Consider the following 20,053-nt stretch of genomic DNA (forward strand, 5'->3'; position numbering starts at 1 on the left):
TTATATTCACACTTTCTGGGGAACAAGATCCTACTGAGCATGCGCACAAGCTTAAAGGGTATACGTATATCCTAATCTGTGATTGGCTGATGTCTGTCACATGATGTAGGGGACCGGAAAATGGGAGAAAATAAATTTTTCAGAAAAAAATCTACTGCTTATTTGAAATTCAGAGTAGGTGTTATTTTTATTATGCACTTTATATAATTCTACTGCATTTTGTGGCCCTTTAAGTTATCTAATTTGCAGTGTTCTCAAAGTATTCTTTGTGAGAAAAGTATACCTAAGTAGTCTTCGAAGCAGCACTGCACTACTGGGAGTTAGCTGCTTATTGGTGGTCCACATTATGTGTTTAGTTAGCTCCCAGTAGTGCATTGCTGCACCTTCAAAAAAAGGATACCAAGAGAATGAAGCAAATTAAATACTTATAGAAGTAAATTAGAAAGTTGTTTAAAATAGCAAGCTCTGTCTGAGTCATGAAACAAAAATTTTCGGTTTTGTGTCCCTTGATATTATTATGTTAACAAAATAGTGTTTCTATTTTTACGCTAGAATGTGTATTTAAATCTTTACTGATGAAGCCATAATACAATTTGATTGACCTGTATATTTTTTCAAGGGCTGGTCCTCTTTAACGTAATACATTACAGTAAGCACATTGACAGCTCATCGTACATTCCAGTATTGGAGCTGTTATCTCTCTCTTTCTCCCTCCTGCGGTCCTTTCTCTTTACTAAATCAACAATCAATTTAACAAATCTCCTGACATTGCCTAGAATATTTTTCCTTCCTGCTTTTTGAATATCTGTTTAATTTATGTAGTGGGTGGATTAAGAAAAAAAATGTTTTCTATATATCATTTTTGAGTGCATATTCATCTCTCTTTAGTTGTGTTTAAAAATAAGAGGGAAAAAATATTTCCACACTTCTAAACATGGGTAGAAGATCTGAGATTTCTTGTGAATGTCATGGAAATTCCAGATCCTTTGTTATATTTTCCAGACTCTTAAGGAGATTGTGAGTTCTGATTTCGTAGCTTTTTAGGGTGCGTTAACAAGAGGCAGGTGTCGCCTAGGCTTTGCTGAGAGAGACTGACACAGACATAAGGGACATAGGCCAAACAGGGATTATTTGGTCTCTGCACAGTGAGATAGAAGAGTTTTGGTTTTAAAATTAAAACTGCGTGTTAGTGTAGAATTTGCCTTACCTGGTCAGGGCACTAAAAACATTAGTTACATAGATTAATGAAATAAGGATACTTGTACTGGTGTTTATTTTATTTATTTACTTTTGTATAATAAAACTGCTGAATTTTGTTGGTTCACTTTATTTTGTGATAAATTTACAATTTCCTGTGTGTGGTAAGCTATACGATTGGGCATGTTCAGGCATTGGTAAGCTTCTGTGATGAACATAAAAAAGGCATAGGTGTGGTCCAGCCAATTAAAAGCGAAAGAAATACCCTCTGGTGTTGATTGGCTGATATGCAGATATTAATCTCTAGGTGCATTGGCGGAGTATGCCACATGCATTATTTTGCCTATGTGTTTAGGGTCAGATTACGAGTGGAGTGCAAACATTTGTCTGCAAGTGATAAGGTGTTTATCGCAGGGCTTTGCGCTCATCGGCGTACTGCTTGTATTACGAGTTCAAAGTAAAGACGATCGCGATTTACGATAGAATGATTACCGTGACTTCAGAGTTCTGGTTAAATGTTTTGTGAACCGAAAAAGTTGCACAAAACCATCAAAAATACATTACAAAGTATAGTAGTTACACTCATAATAACACTATCTTTTATAAATATTATAAAAAATATTGCACACTAAAGTTATAAGAGCTCAAAGATCTGAGATCTCAGGTGTTAGAAATAAAAGGCAGGCAAAGGGCTTTAACTTTGAGATATATACATATAAATGTCTAAAAATGTGTGTATATATGTATTTATATCTGTATATATGTATTTGTATGTGTCTATATGTATAAACGTGTGTATATACTGTATGTATGTATGTATATGTATATATATATATATATATATATATATATATATATATATATATATATTTCAAACAATGGTTCAAGAGTTGCGCACATAGAGTCCCAACAAAAGCAAATCCAGTAAATACTAGAGTGCAACAATACCTTACATTTGCTGTGAAATCATCTCCCGGAGAGAAGGAGGTGTGTTCCATTGTGGGAGACCTGCAGCTGCTGCGCCCAGAGCTTGTCTGAATGGCTCCAAAAAGCAATAGGGAAATCCAAAGATAGATGGGCGCCTGTAAGTGCAAATAAGAACTCCAATTGTAAGATAAAAATTGATACAAAAAAAGCAGCTGTATAAAGCACTAAAAATAGCATAGACACAATGTCAGCGTTCAGACCTCACGCAGACATGTTTCGTCCCGAGTCCCGCACTTGATCACCCTGATTTCTCATCTTTTACATTTTAGCTTTTTCCTTTCATATTGCCCTCGGTTCCTGCTCTCTCCCTCGGTTCCTGCTCTCTCCCTCGGTTCCTGCTCTCTCCCTCGGTTCCTGCTCTCTCCCTCGGTTCCTGCTCTCTCCCTCGGTTCCTGCTCTCTCCCTCGTTTCCTGCTCTCTCCCTCAGTTCCTGCTCTCTCTCTCGGTTCCTGCTCTCTCTCTCGGTTCCTGCTCTCTCCCTCGGTTCCTGCTCTCTCCCTCGGTTCCTGCTCTCTCAGTTCCTGCTCTCTCCCTCGGTTCCTGCTCTCTCCCTCGGTTCCTGCTCTCTCTCTCGGTTCCTGCTCTCTCTCTCGGTTCCTGCTCTCTCCCTCGGTTCCTGCTCTCTCCCTCGGTTCCTGCTCTCTCTCTCGGTTCCTGCTCTCTCCCTCGGTTCCTGCTCTCTCCCTCGGTTCCTGCTCTCTTTCGGTTCCTGCTCTCTCTCTCGGTTCCTGCTCTCTCCCTCGGTTCCAGCTCTCTCCCTCGGTTCCTGCTCTCTCCGTCGGTTCCTGCTCTCTCCCTCGGTTCCTGCTCCGTCCCTTGGTTCCTGCTCTCTCCCTCGGTTCCTGCTCTCTCCCTCGGTTCCTGCTCTCTCTCTCGGTTCCTGCTTCGTCCCTCGGTTCCTGCTCTCTCCCTCGGTTCCTGCTCTCTCCCTCGGTTCCTGCTCTCTCCCTCAGTTCCTGCTCTCACCCTCTCTGTCTTGCTCTCACCCTCTCTGTCTTGCTCTCTCCCTCTCTGTCTTGCTTTCTCCCTCTCTGTCTTGCTTTCTCCCTCTCTGTCTTTCTCTCTCCCTCTCTGTCTTTCTCTCTCCCTCTCTGTCTTGCTCTCTCCCTCTCTGTCTTGCTCTCTCCCTCTCTGTCTTGCTCTCTCCCTCTCTGTCTTGCTCTCTCCCTCTCTGTCTTGCTCTCTCCCTCTCTGTCTTGCTCTCTCCCTCTCTGTCTTGCTCTCTTCCTCTCTGTCTTGCTCTCTTCCTCTCTGTCTTGATCTCTTGCCTTCCATCTCTCTTACATTCCATCTCAAGCTATAACTTTTCTTCTGACACGTTCTCATATCCATCTGTAATTTTCTCTTTTTAGCTCTCTCTCCCCTTCCATCTTGCTCACATTCTCTCATTCTCTGTTTCTGTTGCTCTTTTCCTTTCACCTCACTCTCTTATTTGCCTTAAAGGGGCATGAACCACATTTTTTTTTCATGATTTAGAAAGAGCATGTCATTTAAAAAAAAAAAAATAATAAAAATAAATTACTTCTATTATCTAATTTGCTTTATTCTCTTGATATCCTTTGTTGAAAAGCATATCTAAATTAGGCTCAGTAGCTGCTGATTGGTGGCTGCACATTGATGCTCGTAATTGGCTCACTCATGCACATTGCTGCTACTTCAACAAACGATTCATAAAGAATGAAGCAAATTGTATTCTCTATCTAAATCGTGTAAAAAAAAAAAAAATGGTTTCATGTCCCTTTCATCTGCCTTTCTTCATGGTTCTTTCTTTGTCCATCATATTTTTCCCTCTCATCTGTTATAATGTTCTTAAATCTTTTGATTATGTTCTCCCTTCCAGTTTCCTTTTTCCTGTCTAATAATTTTGCCATTACAGCTTGCTCTCATGCCTTCAATTATTGTTATTATTATCATCTTTTATTTGTAAAACATCACTGAAGATGGAAATGCACATAGGATACAATCTGTATTATTACATTATTGAAATTACCTCAATTGACACACAGAGATAAAAAACATAATGAAGGCCTTGCTCAAAAAGAGAACTTAAAGTCTTCTTAAACAGGGCTTGACCAAATCCTGGTAGCCACAACTAGAGTTTTACCACTGAGTTCTAATTTTAATTTTCTGTCTGGCTCCAAAGTTTCACACACATTTGTAAATACCTGTTCCTAAAGCTGTGTTTACGCATGTATGAGAAACTAAAACAAACATAGTTATACACAGGAGTAAATGGATTTTAAATGGGCACGTTACAAGCACTATTAATTATGGCAAGAGGGTTTATTTGGAGTGTTTTTTTGTCAGAGATGATTGCTTATTGTCCTGGAGTGGTAGGTTTCCAGTTTCCAATTATAGGCATGAAGACAGCATAGAGGCCAATTATTGAGGTATGAGACAATTTGTAGAACTGCTGAGGAGCTAACGGGATGAATGGGATTATATATTAAATAAAACCAGAAATGTGGAGAGGCAGCACTGTTGAGTGACTTAAATGAGAGTGTGAATAATGAAAATGGTTCAAGAAAAAAGTGAGATGCAGGTATATGTAAGAGGGATAGAAGACAATGAAGGAGTAGGGTGGACAATGAGATGGGTGGCAGGTCGCAGAGGTAAGGGGATGGCAGAATGTTGCAGTGGCTATTTTAATCACATCATTTCCAGAATTAAATAACACACTGCTGAGATCCGCAGTCACTGGCGATGTACTGTTCAAAAGGCAGCGATCCCTATACATTCCCTGTTATTCTATAGTTCCTTCTTTTTTTTCTTGCGTTGTATATGTCCTTTTCTCCAACATAGGTGTGTCCGGTCCACGGCGTCATCCTTACTTGTGGGATATTCTCTTCCCCAACAGGAAATGGCAAAGAGCCCAGCAAAGCTGGTCACATGATCCCTCCTAGGCTCCGCCTACCCCAGTCATTCTCTTTGCCGTTGTACAGGCAACATCTCCACGGAGATGGCTTAGAGTTTTTTAGTGTTTAACTGTAGTTTTTATTATTCAATCAAGAGTTTGTTATTTTGAAATAGTGCTGGTATGTACTATTTACTCAGAAACAGAAAAGAGATGAAGATTTCTGTTTGTATGAGGAAAATGATTTTAGCAACTGTCACTAAAATCCATGGCTGTTCCACACAGGACTGTTGAGAGCAATTAACTTCAGTTGGGGGAACAGTGAGCAGTCTCTTGCTGCTTGAGGTATGACACATTCTAACAAGACGATGTAATGCTGGAAGCTGTCATTTTCCCTATGGGATCCGGTAAGCCATGTTTATTACGATCGTAAATAAGGGCTTCACAAGGGCTTATTAAGACTGTAGACTTTTTCTGGGCTAAATCGATTCATTATTAACACATATTTAGCCTTGAGGAATCATTTTATTTGGGTATTTTGATATAATAATATCGGCAGGCACTGTTTTAGACACCTTATTCTTTAGGGGCTTTCCCAAAGCATAGGCAGAGCCTCATTTTCGCGCCGGTGTTGCGCACTTGTTTTTGAGAGGCATGGCATGCAGTCGCATGTGAGAGGAGCTCTGATACTTAGAAAAGACTTTCTGAAGGCGTCATTTGGTATCGTATTCCCCTTTGGGCTTGGTTGGGTCTCAGCAAAGCAGATACCAGGGACTGTAAAGGGGTTAAAGTTCAAAACGGCTCCGGTTCCGTTATTTTAAGGGTTAAAGCTTCCAAATTTGGTGTGCAATACTTTTAAGGCTTTAAGACACTGTGGTGAAAATTTGGTGAATTTTGAACAATTCCTTCATGTTTTTTCGCAATTGCAGTAATAAAGTGTGTTCAGTTTAAAATTTAAAGTGACAGTAACGGTTTTATTTTAAAACGTTTTTTGTACTTTGTTATCAAGTTTATGCCTGTTTAACATGTCTGAACTACCAGATAGACTGTGTTCTGAATGTGGGGAAGCCAGAATTCCTATTCATTTAAATAAATGTGATTTATGTGACAATGACAATGATGCCCAAGATGATTCCTCAAGTGAGGGGAGTAAGCATGGTACTGCATCATTCCCTCCTTCGTCTACACGAGTCTTGCCCACTCAGGAGGCCCCTAGTACATCTAGCGCGCCAATACTCCTTACTATGCAACAATTAACGGCTGTAATGGATAATTCTGTCAAAAACATTTTAGCCAAAATGAACACTTATCAGCGTAAGCGCGACTGCTCTGTTTTAGATACTGAAGAGCATGACGACGCTGATAATAATGTTTCTGAAGGGCCCCTAACCCAGTCTGATGGGGCCAGGGAGGTTTTGTCTGAGGGAGAAATTACTGATTCAGGGAACATTTCTCAACATGCTGAACCTGATGTGATTACATTTAAATTTAAGTTGGAACATCTCCGCATTCTGCTTAAGGAGGTATTATCCACTCTGGATGATTGTGACAAGTTGGTCATCCCAGAGAAACTATGTAAAATGGACAAGTTCCTAGAGGTGCCGGGGCTCCCAGAAGCTTTTCCTATACCCAAGCGGGTGGCGGACATTGTTAATAAAGAATGGGAAAGGCCCGGTATTCCTTTCGTCCCTCCCCCCATATTTAAAAAATTGTTTCCTATGGTCGACCCCAGAAAGGACTTATGGCAGACAGTCCCCAAGGTCGAGGGAGCGGTTTCCACTTTAAACAAACGCACCACTATACCCATAGAGGATAGTTGTGCTTTCAAAGATCCTATGGATAAAAAATTAGAAGGTTTGCTTAAAAAGATGTTTGTTCAGCAGGGTTACCTTCTACAACCAATTTCATGCGTTGTCCCTGTCGCTACAGCCGCATGTTTCTGGTTCGATGAGCTGATAAAGGCGGTCGATAGTGATTCTCCTCCTTATGAGGAGATTATGGACAGAATCAATGCTCTCAAATTGGCTAATTCTTTTACCCTAGACGCCACTTTGCAATTGGCTAGGTTAGCGGCTAAGAATTCTGGGTTTGCTATTGTGGCGCGCAGAGCGCTTTGGTTGAAATCTTGGTCGGCTGATGCGTCTTCCAAGAACAAGCTACTTAACATTCCTTTCAAGGGGAAAACGCTGTTTGGCCCTGACTTGAAAGAGATTATCTCTGATATCACTGGGGGTAAGGGCCACGCCCTTCCTCAGGATCGGCCTTTCAAGGCAAAAAATAAACCTAATTTTCGTCCCTTTCGTAGAAACGGACCAGCCCAAAGTGCTACGTCCTCTAAGCAAGAGGGTAATACTTCTCAAGCCAAGCCAGCTTGGAGACCAATGCAAGGCTGGAACAAGGGAAAGCAGGCCAAGAAACCTGCCACTGCTACCAAGACAGCATGAAATGTTGGCCCCCGATCCGGGACCGGATCTGGTGGGGGGCAGACTCTCTCTCTTCGCTCAGGCTTGGGCAAGAGATGTTCTGGATCCTTGGGCGCTAGAAATAGTCTCCCAAGGTTATCTTCTGGAATTCAAGGGGCTTCCCCCAAGGGGGAGGTTCCACAGGTCTCAGTTGTCTTCAGACCACATAAAAAGACAGGCATTCTTACATTGTGTAGAAGACCTGTTAAAAATGGGAGTGATTCATCCTGTTCCATTAAGAGAACAAGGGATGGGGTTCTACTCCAATCTGTTCATAGTTCCCAAAAAAGAGGGAACGTTCAGACCAATCTTAGATCTCAAGATCTTAAACAAGTTTCTCAGGGTTCCATCGTTCAAGATGGAAACCATTCGAACTATTCTTCCTTCCATCCAGGAAGGTCAATTCATGACCACGGTGGATTTAAAGGATGCGTATCTACATATTCCTATCCACAAGGAACATCATCGGTTCCTAAGGTTCGCATTCCTGGACAAGCATTACCAGTTCGTGGCGCTTCCTTTCGGATTAGCCACTGCTCCAAGGATTTTCACAAAGGTACTAGGGTCCCTTCTAGCTGTGCTAAGACCAAGGGGCATTGCTGTAGTACCTTATTTGGACGACATTCTGATTCAAGCGTCGTCCCTTCCTCAAGCAAAGGCTCACACGGACATAGTCCTGGCCTTTCTCAGATCTCACGGATGGAAAGTGAACGTGGAAAAGAGTTCTCTATCTCCGTCAACAAGGGTTCCCTTCTTGGGAACAATAATAGACTCCTTAGAAATGAGGATATTTCTGACAGAGGCCAGAAAAACAAAGCTTCTAGACTCTTGTCGGATACTTCATTCCGTTCCTCTTCCTTCCATAGCTCGGTGCATGGAAGTGATCGGGTTGATGGTAGCGGCAATGGACATAGTTCCTTTTGCGCGCATTCATCTAAGACCATTACAACTGTGCATGCTCAGTCAGTGGAATGGGGATTATACAGACTTGTCTCCGAAGATACAAGTAAATCAGAGGACCAGAGACTCACTCCGTTGGTGGCTGTCCCTGGACAACCTGTCACAAGGGATGACATTCCGCAGACCAGAGTGGGTCATTGTCACGACCGACGCCAGTCTGATGGGCTGGGGCGCGGTCTGGGGATCCCTGAAAGCTCAGGGTCTTTGGTCTCGGGAAGAATCTCTTCTACCGATAAATATTCTGGAACTGAGAGCGATATTCAATGCTCTCAAGGCTTGGCCTCAGCTAGCGAGGGCCAAGTTCATACGGTTTCAATCAGACAACATGACAACTGTTGCGTACATCAACCATCAGGGGGGAACAAGGAGTTCCCTAGCGATGGAAGAAGTGACCAAAATCATTCTATGGGCGGAGTCTCACTCCTGCCACCTGCCCGCTATCCACATCCCAGGAGTGGAAAATTGGGAAGCGGATTTTCTGAGTCGTCAGACATTGCATCCGGGGGAGTGGGAACTCCATCCGGAAATCTTTGCCCAAGTCACTCAGCTGTGGGGCATTCCAGACATGGATCTGATGGCCTCTCGTCAGAACTTCAAAGTTCCTTGCTACGGGTCCAGATCCAGGGATCCCAAGGCGGCTCTAGTGGATGCACTAGTAGCACCTTGGACCTTCAAACTAGCTTATGTGTTCCCGCCGTTTCCTCTCATCCCCAGGCTGGTAGCCAGGATCAATCAGGAGAGGGCGTCGGTGATCTTGATAGCTCCTGCGTGGCCACGCAGGACTTGGTATGCAGATCTGGTGAATATGTCATCGGCTCCACCTTGGAAGCTACCTTTGAGACGAGACCTTCTTGTTCAGGGTCCGTTCGAACATCCGAACCTGGTTTCACTCCAGCTGACTGCTTGGAGATTGAACGCTTGATCTTATCGAAGCGAGGGTTCTCAGATTCTGTTATCGATACTCTTGTTCAGGCCAGAAAGCCTGTAACTAGAAAGATTTACCACAAAATTTGGAAAAAATATATCTGTTGGTGTGAATCTAAAGGATTCCCTTGGGACAAGGTTAAGATTCCTAAGATTCTATCCTTCCTTCAAGAAGGATTGGAAAAAGGATTATCTGCAAGTTCCCTGAAGGGACAGATTTCTGCCTTGTCTGTGTTACTTCACAAAAAGCTGGCAGCTGTGCCAGATGTTCAAGCCTTTGTTCAGGCTCTGGTTAGAATTAAGCCTGTTTACAAACCTTTGACTCCTCCTTGGAGTCTCAATTTAGTTCTTTCAGTTCTTCAGGGGGTTCCGTTGATATTAAGTTATTATCTTGGAAAGTTTTGTTTTTAGTTGCAATTTCTTCTGCTAGAAGAGTTTCAGAATTATCTGCTCTGCAGTGTTCTCCTCCTTATCTGGTGTTCCATGCAGATAAGGTGGTTTTACGTACTAAACCTGGTTTTCTTCCAAAAGTTGTTTCTAACAAAAACATTAACCAGGAGATTATCGTACCTTCTCTGTGTCCGAAACCAGTTTCAAAGAAGGAACGTTTGTTGCACAATTTGGATGTTGTTCGCGCTCTAAAATTCTATTTAGAAGCTACAAAGGATTTTAGACAAACATCTTCCTTGTTTGTTGTTTATTCCGGTAAAAGGAGAGGTCAAAAAGCAACTTCTACCTCTCTCTCTTTTTGGATTAAAAGCATCATCAGATTGGCTTACGAGACTGCCGGACGGCAGCCTCCCGAAAGAATCACAGCTCATTCCACTAGGGCTGTGGCTTCCACATGGGCCTTCAAGAACGAGGCTTCTGTTGATCAGATATGTAGGGCAGCGACTTGGTCTTCACTGCACACTTTTACCAAATTTTACAAGTTTGATACTTTTGCTTCTTCTGAGGCTATTTTTGGGAGAAAGGTTTTGCAAACCGTGGTGCCTTCCATTTAGGTGACCTGATTTGTTCCCTCCCTTCATCCGTGTCCTAAAGCTTTGGTATTGGTTCCCACAAGTAAGGATGACGCCGTGGACCGGACACACCTATGTTGGAGAAAACAGAATTTATCTTTACCTGATAAATTACTTTCTCCAACGGTGTGTCCGGTCCACGGCCCGCCCTGGTTTTTTTAATCAGGTCTGATAATTTATTTTCTTTAACTACAGTCACCACGGTACCATATGGTTTCTCCTATGCAAATATTCCTCCTTAACGTCGGTCGAATGACTGGGGTAGGCGGAGCCTAGGAGGGATCATGTGACCAGCTTTGCTGGGCTCTTTGCCATTTCCTGTTGGGGAAGAGAATATCCCACAAGTAAGGATGACGCCGTGGACCGGACACACCGTTGGAGAAAGTAATTTATCAGGTAAACATAAATTCTGTTTTTCTCTAACAATCTCTGGTCATTACCTCTGGCTTCCACGTTTTACCTTTTTTTTTCCCCCTCAGTTTTCTCACATATGTTCGTTTGTTCTTACCTGTGATTTCTGTTTTCTTGCCCTTTGCCCAGGAGTCTGAAGAATGTTGGAGGGATACAGTCCAGTGGTACAGTCCCTCTTTGGAACTCTCTTCACGTGGGGACTGACAGCTGCTGGCTCAGCATTAGTTTTTATCTTCTCCACTGGTCAGGTGAGTTTGCAGCAGTCACAGAGCACACAGCACAGACATAGGTTTTGAACAATGGGATAGGTTCATGATCCTGTGATAATTTTAATTGCTCCTATGTCTTGGTTATTGTTTGTTGTTTTTTTCTTCTTAAAAGGGAAGAGTACACAGCTGCATTCATTACTTTTGGGCTTAAATACCTCCCCCACTTTCCTCATCCCCCAGTCATTCTTTGCCTTTCGTCACAGGAGGTTAGCAAAGAAGTGTCAGAAGTTCGAGATAGTCTCTCATGGAGGGTAGTACTCTTCGCAATGGGACTGGAGTTTTAAGTAATCCTGTCAGCTTCTCAGTGTGAGCATGGCTGAAAGTTAGAGTCCGGAGATGCAGGGAGAGTTTTCCTGCGAACCCATCCCGACTCATATTGACAGCTCCTTGGTAATCAGCGTTGACTAGTTTCGCTGCCTACCTTTCTTAACTCAAGTCCATGTCAGAAGCGAGGCTACTATCTGTCACACTTGAAGGGCCGTGTTCCTGTTCCACGGCGTAGATTCCGGTAAGATTGTTTCATTTTATTTCGATATGTGAATGTATTGTTAACTAAACAAGATAGGTTCCCAGTGGGACTCCTTTTATCTTAATAAGGAATCATGGGTTAATATCTCCTGAGGGGGGTTATTGAAAAGGGGGGACCTTTAATCATGTTTGTTATATGGTTCTTTCTGCAAATGTGTAGCTATACTTAGGCTCACGGCCTTTACGGAGCATAATGGCCTTCTTTTAATGATGCAATCTTTCCAGATTGCATGCCCTTTTCGTGTCTGGCACGGTGCACCTCGTGACTGGTGCGGTTACATTGTTTTTCACTTCTGTATGCTCACTGTGTGCGACCGAGAGAGTCTTGCTCGGGGGTTGTCTGGTTCACAGGAGGTGGTGAGTGCCCCAGCCATTGGGGGTGTTAAATGGTGCCAGTTAGTTTTTTGTCATTTTTGTAATCCCAAGATTATTGAGGATTCTGATATGCGCGACACAGATGCCTCCGATACGGAGGATGTGTCTTGTGATGAATTTGAAATGGCCCGGGTAATCAATGCCCATAAGTTATGTTCCGATAGCCGTTCTAGAGTACTCTCTTCTCCCGAAGCAGGGAGCATATAGTGCGTTTATCCATCCGCCTCCAAGGTTTCCATGACCGTGAAGCTAGTGCCCCAGTACATTTCCTAGCTACGCAAGCAGGTGTCCCTATGGCCTTTAATCCTTCTCCAGAGGGTGGCTGGTTTCCTCCAGAGGTTACGGCACGGTTCTGCATGGCCATTTCTATGGCGCTGAATCATTTATATCTCCAAAGTGAAGTATTTCTAAGATACTGTCCGTGTTCCGTTAACCAGGGCCCGTCGAGAGTGGGATCGCCGATTTAGTTCGGACTTCTGGGGAAGGGTTGGCCCCTGAGGCTTAAGGGGCCCCTATCTCCGTTCCAGGGTCTTCAGTTGATCAGGCGAGGGATGATTTTGCCTTCTGTTATAGGCTGGCTTGCCTTCGTGTTCTTTTAAGACATGTTTTGGCAGTTTTGGAGGATCCCAGTCCTAGCGGGCCGAGGGATCTGAGGCCAGAGAAGCTGGATGGCAAAATGGATATTACGTTTGGGGATGAAGACAATCTCCTTAATGTCGCAGTTTTTTCTCTTTTTTTTAAAAATGTTTTTCGGTTCTAGTTCTGAGCTTGGGAGAATGGGGCTTTTAATCGGCTGGTCCCGTTGTCGTCCTCATTCACCTTGGGCGTTCACCCGATGGGTACTGCCTTCATTTTAATTTTTTGATCCGGATGGATGTGTTTAATTTGTTTTTTCTTAAGCTCGTGTCTGTTAAATATTCGTTTTTATGAACGTTCTTCTCTGGTACTGATACTTGCGATTTAGGTCGCACAGGCACTTCCTCGGAAGTTGCGCACTTGTTGAATAATAGAATTTTATGTTTTTCTAGTTCATTTATCGATCCTTCGGAAGAAATTTTCTTGGACCTTGGGCAGTTCTAGAGTGTCCTTATACCAGGCAGGTACAGGTCGGAAACTTTTTCGGCTGTTACCAGGGTTCATGTTAAGACGCTGACTCTTTAGCCTATTAAGCATTTTATTGCGGTGGTGGAGTTTCCTTCCTTCCCGCCTTGGTTGGACCATATGGTCTGGATGCACGGGCATGTTCTTTCTCTGCTCAGAGTTGTGTTACTCTAAGAGTTGGTGTGCAGGGGTTCCTTGTCTTCTGTGGGGAGCTGCAAAGCTCCAGCTTTTGCCTGCTTAAAGAAGATTTTGGAAGATAGATCCTTCAAGGATCTCTGGCTGTTGTCTCTTCCATTACCCTTGGTCTGACCATAATCTCGACGTTCGGGTGTCTTTCCGTCCTCGTTGCAACTCTAGCCTGGGGCTTGCCAGTGATTTGGCGAGGTCAGTTACAGAGGGCCGCCCTTCTGGGGTCAGGTAGTTGACCATTTATCCTTGATGCTTCGTGGGCGTTGTCTTAAGTTCGATTCTCTGGGATGGCGAGCAGGGTACAGGGTTCTCATTCGCCTTCGGATGTTGGTTGCTACCTTGCCTGCGTGTGTAGCACGTATTACCTCTTGCCTACGAGATTTCTTCGCAATCCAAGTGCCCTGGATTCTGAATCTTAGACCGTTAAGGAAGTCCTTTGTGACTCTTGGGTTTGAGGCTATTGCTAGATTGCCAAGTCTACGTACTTTAGAGGTGCGTTCCTTCTTGTAGGAGGCAGCTTAGGGTTCCTCTGGAAGTTGGATCTTCGATTTATTCCTTTTTCGGGGGCCCTGACCTAGGTCCGTGTCTCTCCTTGGATGGGTGTGGATGGTTCAATTTCACACTAGATGTTTGTTGTCCCACGGGCCTCTCTCCGTAGAGGCTGGGGCTCTAAGAGATGCCTATCATTTTGTGGCTTAGGCTTTAGGTCCTTCTGACGGTTCCCTACTGGTCTTCTGGCACATTTTTACGCTGTTCCTGTAGACTCCAGGTATCTTCATCTGTGTTGGCTATATGGCCGAGGGGTCCCGCCTCTATGGTAGAGTGGTTTTCGATTGTTTATTTCCCTTCTCTTCTAGAGCGGGGGTAGGGTTCTCTGGGTTCAGAGTTACCTTAGTATTTGGAGCGACCTGTGGGTCCTTGGTGTCTTGCCTTGTAAGGGTCTTTTCCCTTCGTGTCTTTCAGAATCCTGGAAGGGGAGTTGCGATGTAGTGACTGGTTCCTCTGTTCCTGCAGCGGGAGGCTGAGGGTTTAATCCCTATTGGGCTCCTGCTATATGTTGGATTCTGATATATGGATGCTGAGGGTCGGAGGGCCTTCTTCCCTTGGGAAGTGTTCCTTGTTTTTAGAGAAGGCAGCCGTGTAGGGGGTTTTATACCCGAGCACAATGTTTATCCTGACTCATGGTAGCATACCATTTGTAGTAACGGTCAGCGTTCTAACCGGGGGCTTTGTTCCAACGTTGACCCTTCCTTTCTCTTCCGGAAGTCTGGGACTCTTGTCTTTGGTCTTGACTAGCCTTTGGGCTGGAACCATTATCCTAAAGGGAAGATTGGTTGTTGGTTACTCTATGCAGGGTTGACCGTATTCTTTAGATTGGAAACAAAATGGGTGCCTCATAGTGAATTCCATATGTGGTATATAATAAAGAAGGTAAATAGTAAAACTCACAATTTTTGAAGGCACTAGATAGTGCAAAAGTGCACTAGTGCCTTCAAAAATTGTGAGTTTTACTATTTACCTTCTTTATTATATATCACATATGGATTTCACTATGAGGCGCCCATTTTCTTTCTAACCTAGATCATTGAGGTGAACGGAGATCATTTCCCCAAGTGGAGCTGCCTGATGCTTTACTTGGATTGAGAGAATTTTTTTTTTCAGCAATTGAACTTTTGTTTCTTTAACATGAACACTATTTCTGTCATTTATTAAGGTTAATCGAATATATAGAGGCGCTGATCTTGAATCTCGTGTATATGGACGTACACACTGAAGAAAGAAAAACTTGGCTTGTGATTTGCAGAAGTTAACAACAAATTAATGTGCAGTATACTCACTCCGAAAAATTCAGAGTTCAGCTTCTTCGAAAGGTTTTTCTGTCTCAACTTTCCCAATTTCCACACTGTGTTTGTGTCTGTGGATAATGAAAATTGCACTGCAGGTAATTGAATCTTTTGCTTGATAAAAAGTGCAATATACTCACTCCGATAAATTTCGGAATCCGGCTCCTCAGAACGTATTGTGTAGTTTGAAATTACTTCCAAAAAGGCAGCAAAAATACTTGTTGTGGTAAAAAACAAATATTTATTAAAACATAATAAAATGCTCTTATTTATCTTGGCTCTACGCGTTTCAACGACAGTGTCGTCTTTTTCAAGAGCAGTAAAAACAATTGGAAGTGCTGCCTTTGGAGTGTTAACAGGTGTATTTATACAGGTAATCATTGTTCCTGTTCCGGTGGTAAACACCGGAATAGGACTCACAAATAAAACATTTTAATTTTGTATTTATTCCAATCCAATTGTGTTTTGAGAATGATATTTATTTATTTTGTATTTAAGCTTTTGGCGCTTAAACTCTCAATAATTTTTCAAATTGGATTGGTATAAATGAAAAAAAGCCTTTTGGCCAATCAGAGGGGAGAAAAATAAAGTTCCCTTTCAAGTCCTGGTTTTAAGCAGTTTCTTTTCAGGTCCGCCAGATGATGCGTGGTCATATGTTCTCATCAATCAGGTAGAGAGCGTTGTTTTCAATACTTCGTATGTAAAGGCCTAAGCTCCGGTTTGTCCAATGAGTTCCGTGTCACATGTCTCGGATTGACCAATCTCTCTGTGAGCGACATTTTACTATGTTCCATTGATAGCCAGTGTTTTGGATTCTCTAGGGAGTATGTAATGAAAAGTGCAAGTCACTTTGAATCATATATATTACAGACATAGACAACTTCGTGACAATATTTCACAAAAATCTTGGGTTACAACCTTTTCAATTTCTTTTGAATATTAATTAGTGCAACATGCACTCGAATATCGATGTTGCCATCAAATGTATAAACTTTGCCATCAAATATGAATTTTAAATATAAATTTCGCCATCAAGTATAAATTTTGCCATCAAATATGAATTTTGCCATCAAATATAAATTTATCTTCACATATAATTTCTGAACAGAATCACAGTAATATTGTGTATGTAATTGGGATAAATATTAGACTATTTGAAATATAATGAAACCTGAACAGAATAAAATAATTTATTAAATATATTAAATATAAAATAAAATAAAATAAAATGAAAATAAAATAAATTATATGAACGCTGCCACTCTAATATCTTTATTTAAACCATAATGTCCATATGTTTTTAATGTGTGTATCCACCATAATTCTCTTCTATTGAGTTCTTTTTCTATCTCTCCCCCTCTCCAGTGTAATGAAACCTTCTCTATACCTATCCATGATAGATGTTTTTTATCGTATAGAGGACAATTATTATAGTGTAAAGGGACACCATGATCTTCTTTTTCTTTTTCAATTTTATTAAGGTGTTCTAATATACGAGTTTTAGCAAATCTTGAAGTTTGTCCTAAATATTGAATCTGACAATTACACTGAAGTAAATATATTATATTTTTGGTTTTGCAAGTGATGAAATCTTTTATTGTGTATGATTTATTTGTTACTGAAGAAGTGAATGTCTTATGTGTCTTTTTAGTATAATTGCATGCTTTACAATGTCCACATGTATAAAATCCTGTTAAATTGGCAATTTGGATAGGTTTAGGTGGCTTCATCCCCTTGATAAGGGAAGGTGCCAATTTTTGTTTGAAGTTTGTTCCCTTCCTGAAAGTTATCAAAGGTTTGTTTGGAATGATATTATTTAAGTATTCATCATTTTTTAGAACATTCCAATGTTGATTTATAATATGTTTGATCTGTTTGTGTCCACTATTGTATGTGGTAATGAATCTTGGAAAATTTGGATTATTGGTACTTTTTTTGTCAGTGTTCAGTATTAAAGAATCTCGATTCCTGTTTCCCACTTCAACTCTATCTTGTTCTAATGTGTTGCTGTCATAGCCTTTTTGCTCAAATCTTTCTTTAATTATCTTAGATTGGGTATTGAAATCATCTGTGGTATCACAATTTCTTCGTATACGGAGAAATTGTCCTTTAGGGATTGCTTTTAGCCAGGTTGGATGGTGTTCACTGTCTCTCCTTATATAAGTGTTCATGTCACAGCTTTTGAAAAAGGTCCTAGTGTGTATATTTCCTGCTTCAACAAAAATTGTTAAGTCTAGAAAATTAATGTGAGTTTTATTGAATTCAGGTGTTAGTATTATACCCATATTATTTTCATTCAGATAAGAGACAAAGTTATTTGATGCAGTCTCGTCCTTGTTCCAAATACATAGAACATCATCTATGTAGCGCCGCCAGGACACCAGGCCCACCCCAGCCACGCCACATGACCATACATAAGTGTGTTCAAAGTGGTCCATGTATATATTGGCGTAGCTTGGGGCGAATCTGGTGCCCATGGCGGTGCCACATATCTGAAGATACTGTTTATTATCGAACCAAAAGAAATTATGTTTCAAAATGAACTCTATTGATATTAAAATAAATTCTAGTAATTCTATAGATAAATTTTCATCTTGTTCAAGTTTCCATTTTATGGCTGCTATACCTTTTTTGTGATCAATGATGGAGTATAAAGATGTTACATCCATTGTTAGCCATGAATATTCTGATTCCCATTTCGTGTCTTTGAGTATATTTAATACCTGTTTAGTGTCTTTAAGGTATGATCTTGCTGTTTGAGCATAGGGCTGTAACAGATGATCTATAAAGGCAGATAAATTACATGTAAGGGAATCTATCCCACTGATTATGGGCCTCCCTGGAGGTCTAAGTGGATCCTTGTGTAATTTGGGGATGAAGTAAAAAATAGGGGTCTTGGATTCTACTTTATTTAAAAACATAAATTCATCTTGAGAAATAATATTTCTAGCTAAAGCTTGTGATAGGATCTTATTTAATTCTGAAGTGAATGTTCTTTTTGGGTTATTTTTCAAAATTTGATAAGTTTTTGTGTCTGATAAGATTCTATTTGCTTCCTCCATATAGTAGCTACGGTCCATTATTACTATACTTCCCCCCTTATCCGCTTCCTTGATGATAATGTCTTCCCTTTTATTTAAATTTTTGTAAATCTCATTTTCTTGTTTGTTTAAATTGAAATACTTAGGTTTTGCCTCAATTTTTTCTATGTCTTTTAGGATTAATTTGCCAAATACTTCTATGTTTGGGCCCTTACAGTGGCTGGGATAGAAAGTGGAGGGGTTTTTAAAGTAAGTTCTTGGTTCCCTATTTGCTTGAGAATTTTCTTGGATTTTACTTAATGTATCTTTCCTGGCAAAAAATCTTTTAACTGTCAAATTCCTGATAAATTTCTGTGCATCAATGAATAATTGAAATGTATTAACACTCTGAGTGGGTATAAATTTTAAGCCTTTAGATAGAATGTTTTTTTCTTGTTCAGTTATCGTTTGTGATGAAATATTGTGAATGCCTAGTCTCTCTGGCTCCTTCTTCTGTGTTTTACCCCTTCTACCTCTTGTTCCTCTGAAAGATCTGGTGTCCTGTCTCTTTTCCTTTGATTTGTTCTGTCTGTGCGAAGTGGAGAATATCTGTTGGGGTGTATCCAGCCTTGATTGGTCGGTGTGTGGTTTGTTCCTATTTTGTGTCTCTCTTTGAATGTGTTCTGTTGAAAAGGGTGATGTGAGTCTTGTTCATGTCTTGCTTTATTTGTAACTTGTTGATCTTCTCTTTTGTCTCTTTTATCTTTTGGTGAATGTGAATTTTTATAGTGATTAGAGTGATTGGAGTAATGATTATATTCTATTCTATGTTGGTTCGATCCCCTATATTCATTGTGATTATATTGATTTTCATTTCTTTGGTGAAAAATTTCCCTATTTTGTTGGTGTCTATTGTGCTCATAAGTGTTATTATATCTTATATCGTGATCTCTATAGTTGTTAAATTGATTCCTATTATTAGAGTAGTTATTATTCGAATGATCCCTATTAGATCTCGAATGATTATCTTTTAAATTGTATTGATTTCTATGTGAACTGTGTGTTGTATTATAATTATAATTATAATTATTTCGTGATGCAATTCTGCCTCTAAAATGGTCTTTTTGTGAATTATCCCTTTTATTCTGTGAATTTACTTGAGGTTGTGTATATGGAGTGCCATTTTTAAAATCTTCACTATCTCTGAGGTATTTATTATATTTAGAGTCTCCAATTTGTTCATCTAGCTCTTTGGCTTGTGTTTTAATTTGCTCAAATTTGTCATTACATGTTTTGCTTGAAAGAAATGGTATAAGTTCAGTTTCTAAGGAGAAAATTTCTTTTTCAATATTTTTTAGAACTATGTCTTGATGTTCATATAATAAACTTACTAGATTAGTTGAACATTTGTGGAGAGCTGCATTCCACTTTACCATAAATTCTTTGTCATCTGTGCCAAAAGCCGGCACCTTAGTTACCCTTAGACCCCTAGGAACTATTTCTTCATTTAGATATCTACTTAAAAAAGTTATTTCCCACCATTTTTTGGTCTCTTTAGTATATAATTTCTTAAGTTTGTTTATTATAAATTCCCAATTACTTTTATCTTCATCTAAATGTTTAAATGTATTGTCGTATTTGTTTTGTCTTGCAGCTCTCCAATCGGAGAGGGTATTCTTAGTCATATTAGGAGAAGAATGCAAAAATAATCTAAAACTATACAAATATGTCAGATGTTAAACAACACAATGTACAGGGTGACTAGAATAGAGTACAATACTCCCCTCTCAAATGACCGCTGCTCTCTAACAGTCTCTCCCAACCGGACTGTGAGTAGAAAGTGAATCGAATATATAGAGGCGCTGATCTTGAATCTCGTGTATATGGACGTACACACTGAAGAAAGAAAA

General features: G+C 40.8%; 1 protein-coding gene across 2 annotated transcripts in view; it reads left to right on the forward strand.

The window, feature by feature from the left end:
* The window catches only part of SLC39A11 (solute carrier family 39 member 11), a 1,247,462-nt gene that overhangs the window by 52,715 nt on the left and 1,174,694 nt on the right, over positions 1 to 20,053 (forward strand). For both annotated transcript variants that reach the window (XM_053707119.1, XM_053707127.1), the window contains exon 2: positions 10,947 to 11,065. In XM_053707119.1, the coding sequence (XP_053563094.1) occupies positions 10,958 to 11,065 (108 nt within the window). In that variant the 5' untranslated portion in view covers positions 10,947 to 10,957. The remainder of the gene's footprint in view (positions 1 to 10,946; positions 11,066 to 20,053) is intronic.

This window comes from Bombina bombina, chromosome 1, assembly GCF_027579735.1.
Source record: "Bombina bombina isolate aBomBom1 chromosome 1, aBomBom1.pri, whole genome shotgun sequence".
NCBI classification, from domain to species: domain Eukaryota; kingdom Metazoa; phylum Chordata; class Amphibia; order Anura; family Bombinatoridae; genus Bombina; species Bombina bombina.